Source organism: Seriola lalandi, unplaced genomic scaffold, assembly GCF_002814215.2.
Source record: "Seriola lalandi dorsalis isolate HSWRI2012SDOR001 ecotype SW California unplaced genomic scaffold, Sedor1 jcf7180002054559, whole genome shotgun sequence".
NCBI lineage: Eukaryota > Metazoa > Chordata > Actinopteri > Carangiformes > Carangidae > Seriola > Seriola lalandi.
The window spans coordinates 2,362,157-2,374,333 of record NW_019525112.1 but is presented as its reverse complement, the minus strand read 5'-3'; the positions used below and the strand labels follow the sequence as shown (position 1 = coordinate 2,374,333).

At 38.9% G+C, this 12,177-nt stretch overlaps 3 protein-coding genes across 3 annotated transcripts; all 3 read right to left on the bottom strand.

Annotated features, from left to right (window-relative positions):
- Nucleotides 1-385: 385 nt before the first annotated feature.
- LOC111662161 (claudin-10-like) lies at nt 386-2,052 on the bottom strand. The gene is made up of 5 exons (XM_023415934.2): nt 1,698-2,052; nt 1,449-1,610; nt 1,280-1,361; nt 1,054-1,161; nt 386-948 (listed from the first exon to the last, which is right to left on the bottom strand). The coding sequence occupies exons 1-5, from the start codon at nt 1,927-1,929 to the stop codon at nt 729-731; spliced, it is 804 nt and encodes a 267-aa protein (XP_023271702.1). The 5' UTR covers nt 1,930-2,052; the 3' UTR covers nt 386-728.
- Nucleotides 2,053-2,596: 544 nt separating this feature from the next.
- On the bottom strand, nt 2,597-5,112 carry LOC111662180 (claudin-10-like). Its single transcript, XM_023415959.2, has 5 exons — nt 4,768-5,112; nt 3,688-3,849; nt 3,498-3,585; nt 3,262-3,369; nt 2,597-3,163 (listed from the first exon to the last, which is right to left on the bottom strand). The coding sequence occupies exons 1-5, from the start codon at nt 4,997-4,999 to the stop codon at nt 2,971-2,973; spliced, it is 783 nt and encodes a 260-aa protein (XP_023271727.1). The 5' UTR covers nt 5,000-5,112; the 3' UTR covers nt 2,597-2,970.
- A 400-nt stretch (nt 5,113-5,512) lies between these two features.
- On the bottom strand, nt 5,513-10,796 carry LOC111662099 (claudin-10-like). The gene is made up of 6 exons (XM_087176514.1): nt 10,463-10,796; nt 7,685-7,855; nt 6,834-6,995; nt 6,671-6,752; nt 6,476-6,580; nt 5,513-6,341 (listed from the first exon to the last, which is right to left on the bottom strand). The coding sequence occupies exons 1-6, from the start codon at nt 10,689-10,691 to the stop codon at nt 6,185-6,187; spliced, it is 906 nt and encodes a 301-aa protein (XP_087032640.1). The 5' UTR covers nt 10,692-10,796; the 3' UTR covers nt 5,513-6,184.
- Nucleotides 10,797-12,177: the final 1,381 nt, after the last annotated feature.

Below are 12,177 nucleotides of genomic sequence, written 5' to 3'. Positions count from 1 at the left end.
AGAAATAGAGCTCAAATGTCTGTATAAATATCTCATGGAGAAAGAACACTGATCTGGTGTGTTGAGGTCTTAGGTTTGGGGCTGCGATTAATTTTAAAGTCCAACACCCAATGTAGACATTCAAAGGTGCAAGGAAATAAAGGTCAGCTGTCTGACAACATAGGTCACAGTGTGAGTGGACTACTTGGAATATTGGATGTTATGAGTTTGATCATCATGGGATGCAATGACTTTTGAAGTCAAACATCCAAAGTGAAGACTGAAAAACTCTTAAATTCCCCAATGCAAAGGTGGTGTGTTGGGTGTGTTCACATCTGTAAGTTGCCAGTGGTGAAAACTCATGAATATTCTCATGCTCGTCCCAAACCACTCTTTCTGTTATGAATCAATATCAAAATGTAGTTTTATTACAAATTTCAAAAACATCTTATGGCTTCCAACAATATTTGATCAAAGCATGCATTCAATCTGTGTTCTTGCATGGATAATTCTTTATATATTTCTTTACATACTCATAACATACAGTAATTTTTGTCTCAGATCAGAGCAAGAGTTAATATCAGGGGAAACTGATAGCATTCTCTTAGTCCAACTGGACATTAAATGTAAGGAGTCCACTAGAGTGACTTATTATAAATGATGCATATTGAACATTCAGTGCACCTAAAAAGAAAACCTGCACACAGATGAGAAAATAGTAATAATTATTTCCAATCTTTGATAATATGTCACACATATTCATTAGTAGCTGTCGTCTTGGTGATACTGGTGACCCCAGAGATGCTGCTGGCACTGGTGTCACTGATGTCACTGGTGTCACTGGTGTCACTGGTGTTCCTGGATTTTCTGGTCTCACTAATCTCAGAACGAGCCAGAGAAGCAAGGCTCTTTTTTGCCGGGGCAACTGCGTAGGCATCAGGGAACCGGTAGGCAGGATAGTGTTTTGAGCTGTGAGTGTCAAAATTCAAGAATTATGTGGTTATTCTTTTCTGTAGAATAATAGAAATGCGGATAAAAAAAAATAAAAAAATGTATCCAGTTGTTGCATTTTACCTTGAACGGCATCCTTCCCTCCCTGCAAAGATACTGTAAATAAGGCCTCCAACAACAAGTAAGGTGGAGCCTCCCCAGCCGATGAAGACACCAACGCCTATTTCAAACCTGGCAATAAATACAAGAATAATTCATCAGGCTACAGCTCTTCCCTCTTAGAATAATGCGATGAATGTTGATGTATTAATAAGGCTAGGTTGTTGTATTTATCATCCATTGTACGTACTTCTGAGCCCTGAAGTTAGGGTCTTGGAATTCTGCTCTAATTTTGTTTCCATAATAGGAGAAAGCAGTCATAGAACACATCCCTGAAACAATGCACATGTTTATTTAAAAATTAATCATAGAGTACTTTTCAATGTGACTTTCAAATAGCTCTCAGTTTAACGTCTTACCTCCGATAAGGTAGTTCATCCCTCCAGCAAAGGTTACTCTTGCATTAGCAATCTCTGATCCCCCAACCTTAGTGCACTTCATTCCCACTAAGACTAGAACTGACCCAAAGAAAGCCAAGATGATAGAGATTATGATGAGAGCTCGACACATATGAATGTCCCCTGTCCAAGAGTAGGAAAAACAATGTTCAGTACATGCCACAAAATGTAGGTAAAAGTGTTAAATTAACCATCATATATTTTACTTACAGTTCAGTGCAAGCAATGATGGAATTCCCTTGCAGTCAGATACTCCAGTTGAGTCAGATATACAATCCTTCCACAAGTTGGAGAAGTAGTTTGAAGTGGTCAGGACTATGCTGTCAACTTCGGACCAAGTCCAGATCTCCGTTGGCATTGTGGAACAGACCAGGATCCATCCAGACACACAGACCACGAAGCAGCCAATCTCCATGTACATCACCACAGTCCTGTAACCCATTTCTGCCCTGAAGTTGAACCACTAGACAGAGGGAAGACTGAGCCGAGCCGCGGCACAAAGCTCCTGATCACAAGCTGTGGGACACTTGTGTGTCTGGCGCTGTCTGCCCAAAAGTCCCTCCTCAGCTGTTGCATGCAGATGGAAACACACACACACACACACACACACACACACACACACACACACACACACACACACACACACACACACAAGAGGGTGAACGTGGTTTGTGTACATCATCACATGTTTTGCCTTGGATTGTGTTTGCTGTGTTTCCTGAAGGTCATTTTGGTGATGTGTTTGTTGTTGGTACCCAGGAGCCTGCCAGCATGGCTTCAGTTTTTGTGTGCCAATTAGTTACTTACTAACTTCAGATGGTGTGTGTGAACCAGTGTGAACAAGGCACATCACATTCCCGAATGGTAAAAGATTTAAAAATGGTGGCACCATTTTATTACACAGGCTGACAGGAGAATGATACACTTATATTTTTGTAAAACTGAGGATATACTGGTGTAAAATAAAAAGTACTGTCATATATTTATATGCATATATATGTATGTAGTATGTATGTATGCATATATACTGTATGTGTATATATATATATATATATATATATATATAAATAATATATACATTGAAGAAAATGACTGGAAAGACACAATACTCATGGTATACTCATATTCATATATTCATAGGTACAAAGTTTTTTATCATTATATTATAATTCATAGATATTACAGTGATGTTCCGAGTTGTCATACATGTTTTGATTATATCACAGCAGAATTAATACATGAAGCGTAAACGAAAGTATATTTTATACAGAGAATGGGCTGTTTTACAAAAACAAAACATGACAAGTGAATGAGAACAACAACAACAAAAAAATACAATTGTACATATGCTGCTCTAAAGAGAAGGCTGAGAGTATATTCATCTACAATATGAGCTAATCAGATTTTGAGCCCCTATGTATTTTTGTGTTTGCCTGTTGGTGTTAGAATAAAAGTATATGAATTTAAAAAAAGGTTTAAGATACTACACGAATGCATCTCTTTCTGAGATTTTTGTTGGTGTCGTCTGAGAGAGCTTTGAAATCTTGGAGCTGCTGGATCGACCCGAGCCTAGATAAGATCCATACTGCCAGGAGGGTTTGTAGTATCCAGCGTACGTTCGTCCTCTGGAGCGAGGGCTCATGTATGTGCCTCCTCCATAGGCATATACCACTTTACTGTAAGACCAAAAAGTAAAAACATTGACAAAATGAATAAAACAGGATGGTCTTGGTAGCCACAGAGAAAAAGGATGAAGATGGATGATCTATAATACCTTTTGGGGCAGATTACTCGGCAGACCGTCACAGAATAGAACACAGCCCCCAACAGGATGAAAAAACATCCCACCAATCCAAGAAATATGGGAGGGCCTAGGTCATACCTGGAATAGTTTAATTGTATTAAATGCAATACAATTTAAATACTGTATACACACCACATTGTGTGGACATTTTAAACTAAATGATATAAAGTATTGTACAAAAGTGTAAAAAAAAACCAAAACTGTACCGTAGGACTCCTGGCCCTACACTGGCAGCAAAGGTTGTTCTGGCGATCCTGTTGATGTATAAGCAGTAGGCAGAAATATCTGACACACCTGTGTGCAGAGGTTTCGTTGATACCAAGAAATAATGAGGGCAAAACACTGTCTGTCATTTACAGAGACAAACATGTACATGTATGTATGTGCTGTACTCACCACCAGCAACATGAAACACTACTCCGGCAAAAAGCATTTTGTCCTTGGTTTTATCAGCTCCACCAATATAAGTGCACTCCATCCCAAGAAAGCAAAGTACTACACCGAAGAATCCCAGAGTTAACCCGCACATTAGTAATCCTCGCACTCCCTGGATGAAAGCTGAGAGAAATGGGAACAGTTCAGGTTTGACAAAATGAGAAAAGGTTTAAAAGAAAAGGTTCAGTTTCTAGGATAGTGTTCAGTTTCTCTCAGACTGAAAAGAGGACGCTGTTAGAATAAAATCACATCATAAGCTCTTTAAAAGATGTTGAAGTGCTCTTATATTAGCTACATGGACTGAATAGAGTCACGTAGACACCTGTACAATAAACAGTCATTTTAAACAGGTGAGCAATGAATACCAACTTTACAAAGCGTGTAATGGTTTTCTCAGAGGAGTTTTAAGGGAACTATTACTGTTAAGATTTTGATTGGTGTAAACTCAATGTCACACAAAGCATGTTGGTAAGTAAAACCTTAACATTCAAAGTGAGGTTATGGAGTATGAATGAAAATATTTCCTCTTGAAAGGTGAATTAAAGTGGCCAATAAATTCTCATGAAACTGACATGCTGAATTACAACAATCCTCTCTGTAGAATGCAGGCCACAGGATAATGTTAGATGCTACAATGGAGGGTGACAGTAACACATTTAGAGAGGAATCATAAAGTCAGCTAACTGATCTACTAATGTTATTTACATGGCAAAATCTTCCTAAAATTAACTAGCATTAGAAACCAAAAGTTACTGGTCATACCAGACCAAGTGAGCCTGTAGTGACAAAACCCCTGCGTGTATTGGAATCAACAAGGATGTGTCGCTTAAGAATTAAACTTTTCATTCTAAGACCAGGTTTATGTATTTTATCCTTTCAATAGTGACAGTCTCACTTCAAGTGCTTGTGTAATTCTGCTGTCACTGGGAACATCTATCCATGGTTGTGCCATTCTGTACCTGCTGCTCTACAGGATTGCAAATTTTTCTATTCATTCAGAGTGAAAGACTAACAATTAGAAACATGTTTTTGTGCACTTACGAGTGACAGTCCAGAGCACTGGGAAGTCTCTGCAATTGGTGACAGCTGTAGAATCAGAGAAACAATCCTTCCACAGGTTGGACCAGTACCAGGCCACTCTAATGATGAAGGAGCCTCCTTGTCCTCCTAACTGGGTGATCCTCCAGTAGTCCATGGCCATGGTGCACAGCACAAACGTCCATCCCAGTGATGAGACCAAGAAGCCCAATATTTGCAGGAGACGTTTATCCATGTCTGAAGTTGAACCAGGTGGTGTCCACTGAGTTTGGTAAAAGCTCAAACAGCAGCGCAACTCACAAGGACAGGACACACAGGAGACACTTTTTTTGATTTCAATCTGTGAACCAGGCAGTATAGGCTATGACAGTGCGTGCTGTGTGCCATTAGTGTTGATGAGGGCTCTGCACCATTGTGTCATGTGTTTACTGTAAACTCTCTGGAGTGTGCCGCCTGCTTCAGGTATTTCACACCACTTATAGCTACAGGTTCATGTCCGTTTTGCGCCCTAGTATGTAGCAACAACACATTTCAACATGCACTTACAATAAAACAGCATAGATGTGCAACCAAATGTTTACCCTTACATATTAAAGTCCCACAGAGACTCAACTCTACACTGATCACCTTCAGAGAACATATTGTTACAAAGACTGCAGACTGCTGACCTCTGCAGACCGGCGCAGGTATGACATCATCAGATGACAAAACAACGCAAGACACAAAATTGGATGTGCTGCAACTCAGACTCATCTAATCTGTTTTATTTCTATTCATACTCTTATCATCATTCACTACACATTTACATAATTAGAAACAATGACAAGATGCAGTCCTTTTTTTTTTTTACTTTCTTAAACTTCCAATTATTACAAAATCATAGTTAATGGTTACGCCATGTTAAACAAAAATACAGTGTTTGACACAACTTTAAATGTTGTCATTACAGATTAACAGCATGCGTGGGTTACTTACAGTTAAAGATACAACCACCAAAGCAAATGTCTTACAAAATATTACAAACTTTATTTCCATATACAGCGACTGAATTAGAAAATGATGCAGACATTAGATTACAAAGACCCATTTTGGACCAAATGTTTTGGGTTTTTTGCTGTTTAATTATGAGACACATCCTGTTTTTAAGTGAGAAGATATTCAATGCACAGCAATATGTAACTATCAAATGCAAAAGTTGTGTCCGGCATAGAAAATACAAATTCTCCAAAATCAGAGAGTAAACTCTATCATATACCTTTAAATTCATACCCCTGGAAGAAACATGTAAATATTTTAAACTTAATCCCCTGTGAGACAGAGACCACAAGGTTTCATGCACTGCTCTATATCTTTTAGACTAGGTATATCTCTTAAGACTCACCAGTGGCTTCGACTAAAAGTGTTATATATTCAACATCCCTCAAACGTATACATTCTTATCAAAGTGCTGAATCCTGGAGGAGCTGCTGTAGTCTGGAGGCGGCCTCTGGTTTACAGACTTTGCCTGCCCTCTCGGGTAGGAGGAGAGATGAGAATGCGAGGCAGCGCCTTTGTAGATATAGTTTGCCTGACTGTGGCTGTGAAAATACAGAACACAGATTCATGTGCACAAATCACCTATGTGACTCCAGAAAATTGATACACACGGCAGGTTATTTACAACATGTATCTTATGTATGATGTAAACATAGTATGTTTTACTTGTACACACCTTTTGGTAAAAGAATCGGCAATGGAGAAACAGAGCATGCTGCCTCCGAGGATACAGAGGATAGAACCTGCCCAGCCAATAAAGAGAGCGGCACCCAGTTCATACCTACAGAGCAAATGCAGCAATGTTTCTTAATTGGTTGAGTGACATTTAAACATTTTAAACATTATGGATCTACAGTCACATGGTGCTTACTTTTGTGCCACAAACATTGGGTCAAAAAACTCTGATGTTATCTGATGTGCGTAAAGGGAGCACGCTGACAGTGAGCAGAGGCCTGAGAAGGACAAGAGAAAGGCAATGTAGATCAACAGAAAATGCTATTACACAAATAATTCGACAGGTTCACTTTACTTACCACTAAGAATGAAATCAACACCAGCAAAGCAGGCGATCCTGGCTTTGTTTTTGTCAGTTCCTCCTATTTTGGTGCATTTCATTCCAACAAGGGCAAATATGGAACCAAAAAAACCCAGACAGACGGCTGCAATCATCAGTCCTCTGCATGCCTGGATATAACCTGCAAACATAAAACAGAGATCAGCTTATGTCCAGTCAATATAGTTTTCTGTGCTTCTCCTCTGTGGTTTTGCCTTCCCTTTCAAATCTGCACAACGCAAGGTCAATGAGGTATTGACCTTGTGACCAATTTACACATTAAGCAAGAAATACAATTTGTCACGAGTAACCATAATTGTTTTCAAGCACCTTGCCTACTGTTGTGATTGCCTTGGTATGAAAAGTCTACTTCAGATGTGATTTTGAGGCAAATATTACCTTGGAAGTTAACCGCTGAGACTAGTCAGCCATGGTAGAAATTGCCTGAGGGTCCCAGTAAATCTCCTTTATCGCTTTCAGGCTCAGAGAACTAAGGCTAAACATTGACGTATTTAGAGGTAAATGAGTTCTTCCTTGAAGACTTGCATTAGACTATCTATTAGTCCTGGTTTGCAATGAACTTCAACTTGAATTTAGAAAGAGAGAGAAGCTGAGTTTGACCTTTTCTGATGCACTAGGGTAGTTAAGATAAATCACCTGAAAGAAAAACTACAACATCAGATATTACCCTGTGCTCTTAAACTGAGAAACAAACAAAAACAGAAACTTAATTCAACATGACTGAGCGACACCATTAAAAAGGTCAAGAAGCAAACGCAGTCAAAGGCAGAAAAACCAAGCATCAAATGATCAGAATGAAAAAGATCTGACCATCCAGTGCCAGCAACGAGGAAAAGTCTTTGCAGTTAGAGATTCCTGTTGAATCAGTGACACAGGCCTTCCACAGATTGGACCAGTAAGTAGCTGTGGTGATGACGGTTCCATCAAGTGACGACACCTTCCAGTAGTCCGTCGGCAAGGTGGAAGACACCAGCACCCACCCTGAGGTGGTTAACATGAAGGCCAAGATCTCCTGAAACATGCTGCTCATACCGCAGAGAAGAGTCCTCCACACGACTGAGGCTGGCAGGAGTTGGTAGGACCAAGAATTGACCAAAGGTTCTCTGGCTTGTGAAGCTTCTTGAAAACGTAGCTTGGCTCTGCACTAGTAAGTTCAATGGATAGGCTGTGATTGATAGTTAATGTGTTGTGGACTTTTAAATTCTGTAGGGAGGAGTTTGGTCCTAAACTTCAACAGGTGGCCAGTGGTCTATTATAGTGTCTTCCACCCACTCACCTAGTACACGTCACTATGACTCAACGTGAGATGACGGGGACCGAAGGTTCCAGATGTAGAAAAGTGTTGTGATGACCTCAATAAAGACACTGAAAATTAAAGCAACTTCAGGCATGTAAAATGTGTGAGCAGTTGTTTGTGTGGTCCGTAGTGGGCATCATGACCAGTACTTGAATAATTTGATTAATAAGTAAAAGTAGTAATACCATAATGGAAAAATACTTAAATAAAAGCAGGATTTTTGCATTCAAAACTTTTTAAAAGTAAAATGAATTGCACTTATAGGTTAAACACACAGTAGTCATTCTAAGGTGTGTTAAATTATTAATGCATTAACCTGTAGAAGTTAATGTTGTAGGGTGGGGTAGGTTAAAGCCAGCAGTTCACCATACAGTATGGTATGGGCATATGGGCATAGTATGGGCCAATAGTAAATTGTATTGTGTTATTTTGTCCATCCACACCACAGACTATGGCCTGAAAATGTCCAAGGTGGAAGAGTTGTCTGTAACTGACTTGATAAACCAAAGATGTAAAACAGACATTTGAGATAGGATGAAGTACGGTGAAGTGTCACCCTCTGCCTGTCACCTTGTCCTGGCACCTATGATTAATACTCACCCACCTCAAGTAGCAGGATTTAGATGACTTCTTAACTGCATGTTAACAGCACAATGCTTCAGTGACTGAAGGACACACACTGTCCTGTTACATGGCATGACAATGTGATAATTAATTTAGAGAACAATACCTAAAAAGATTATCCGGATGCCACTGACAAAAACCAAACAACAGCTTTCATGATGTGGATTAGAGCCCCATCTAGTGGCTGTACATGCTGTAGATAAAGTTTCTGCCATCTTACTGCTGCCACCATCAGATGGAGCTGAGAATCTCAAAGCACTGTCACACAAAATAAGCATTTATTAACTGTAAACTGATTTAAATGAAGATTTCATGACTTCCCATTGCAGTTTTATGCACTGCATTGAACTGAAATGTTTTCAGCAAATAGAAAAAAGGCAAAACAAAAAAGAAACCCAAAGGAAAACAAAGCAAACAACAACAACAAAAAGTTACAGCACTAGCCACCTGATACCTAACTGATAGACTGAACTGCTCAAAATATAGATGGATAAAAAAAAACAATATGAACAACAAAAGGATTATTATAGACAATAAAAACCAAATTCCTCAGATACTGGGTAAATACTGCAATTATAATACATAAAATATGGGGCATTTCACACAATATTGTAATTTGATTTGGTCTTGATTTTTGAATTAGTTTAACTTTCTCTCTTTGTAACTACTTATCTTTGTTTACTTGGCCTCTGCAGAAGCTTCTGTGACTCAGAGACTCTCAGTTTGACATTTCCAACTAAAGATTACACATTTGCTTCAGTTAACGTGTGAGCCATAATCTGGAACTGAAATGAATATTACCAAATGTTTTGAGTATTTAGTTTTTTTTTCTCAGTGAGCATTTACACATTTAGTTATCTGAACGTATCTGGTCAAGGTAAAAGATAATGATAATAATGTCATTATGAAAAAAGGTGTAACTTGATCAGATGTGTTTTTATTTTCATGAATAATTAGATACACACCACGTGACCTTCCACAAGATGACTAATAGTGCCAAGACAAAGACAATTCAAGTCCTTCATTGTCAGACAGTATCCTCTAATAGAGATATTTAATCATGAGCCTGAAGAAACCATTTCTTTGCAATTAAATCACTTCACCTAACCTTCAATAAGTCATTCTAAAGGTGACTTTACATCAGGGTTCTCCAACATGTGAGTAGCTCACCCAAAGGTTCTGGGAATATAATATGTACAAACCATGGATGCATAGCACAAACTTAAAGCAACACAACTTCACGCAGTAAATCTAATCCAAATGCAACTAAATCCAATACACAGACATACCATAAATTGTGGGCTTCAACTTGAGCCCTGTTTAGTTTTTTTTAGCTCATGTTTGTTTAAATTTTGGAAAATTAAGTGTAATGAATTAGCTATTTAAGTTCCTGTTTGTTATGTTCTGTTGGATGTACTGACAACTATCACTGGAGGAAGGAACTTCTTTTTTCTCTGATTCCTAAACAGATTTATGGACATTTATTTGCAATGGTGTTATGTCTGAAAAATATAACTTACTGCACATATGTTCACACACTCTATGCATTACGGATATCATTAACTCAGTATTTAACCATTAAAGTTATAAACAGAGACAAATGCTTCATGCAGAATTGTGAGAACACACATATTATATATGTGGCAGTTCAGACCCTCTGAACTTACCGTCCAGCTGAAGGATAGTATGATGTGGTCGGCAGTGCAGAGCTCCAATGGCATTTCCAGCACAGTTGTTCCACAGACCCTGGAGCACCCAGGTTGCTGTGATGACTGAGGATGCTCGGCTGGTGACCCTCCATTCATTGGACACTGTGGCACCAATAGAGGCCCCAAGCCCAGCCAGACCGCTCAGAAAAGCCAGAATCTGCAACCCTGACATTTGGTAGGTTAACATATATTTACAGTTTTTTGGGAGATTCAAGAAAAAGAGAAGAAATAAAATCGCCCCAGGCAGGCAAATTACACTGTGGACATGTGTTTCACTGAGATGATTTACAGACAGGATATCTTGCCTTCATCTCTATTGGAGAGGGATAGACACAGGTGTCTGAGAGTGACATACTAAAGGAAGTATGAGCTGGCAGTTAGTCATTAAATTTTGGCAAGGAGTTTTTGAAATGCTCCTTTTGTGTGTCCATGCTTTGGTCTAAAAATAAGGCCAGGTATCATATTAACATAAAAAATAATAAAGGAGTAATCAGTAATCCTAAAAACAAGAAGCAATGTGACAAAGTCCAGTTACTAGTTCAGCTATTTCTGCATGCAGTATCTGGCAACTGACGGACTAATGATTGCCAGATTACATGTGAACATGTATGTTGTTTTTCATGGCCAAAGAGTGTGACGAGTGTCAGTTTCTGTCTAAAATAGAAAAATAAAATCAGTCAATTAATAAAACAGATGTTTGCATGAATACTTGTGTACTGACTGAGTTGAAAGCTGTAAAAACATTTTATGCTCTAAATCTTGCAGATGAATATGCTGACTGGAATTAATAATGGCAAACAACAAATGTTAAGACTTCATGCAAGCAATAAGCCACTCTTTAAACAAATGCTAAGTTATGTTCATGTATGATTCAGATGAAAGGTCTCCACAGATGACCTTACATCACACTTACTGCATATTGTGAAAGGTGTTTTATGTATAATGTCAGTATGTTAGGTAATAAACAAATACAGGCAATTCCCTCCCGTTCTTTCATGATTAATCACAGTAATATGTCCTGATAGAAGGTTAAAGTTGACAATATTTAGTTCACTGTAAGGGAAACCAGGCAAAACAGCCCTAATGTAGACCTGCCTACCTTCATCTGGGTTTTATCAGACCCATGTTTACTCAACATTAGGTCGCAAATTTGCCGGATATCTCGGCCCAGACTCGGATTAAATGGAGGGAAAACAAAAGCCGAAATCGGTCGTACCCATACAGTCTATGGTCATACAGCTGACTATTTCGAAAGTCAGGTGAACAGGAAACAGGGCGTGCAGGGAGGGACTGACGTTGATTGGACAGAGATCTCTGAGGAGTGCGCCATTTTTAATTTAAATATGGACGACGAAAAAAAAAACATGGTGGCTGCAGTGAACCTCGTGTACAGTCCGCGGACGGTAAGTAAAATACTCGGAGAGCCTCTCTAGAAAAGCAGGAAACTTTGCCCATGTTGCCACATACTGGTTTCGCGAAGAAATCAACTTCCCGGTATCGGAGGTAAGTCCACAACGTCGGAGGTTTTCAGTTTACTTTCTTATCAGAGATCTAATTGGGAAAATGGCTCACTGGCATGATATGAAGCTTCATTAAGCTAGCAAAGCGGTTCGAGAAATGGTTCATTTCTTGCTTCATGTTAATACAAACGTTTGTATATTACAAATGAAATG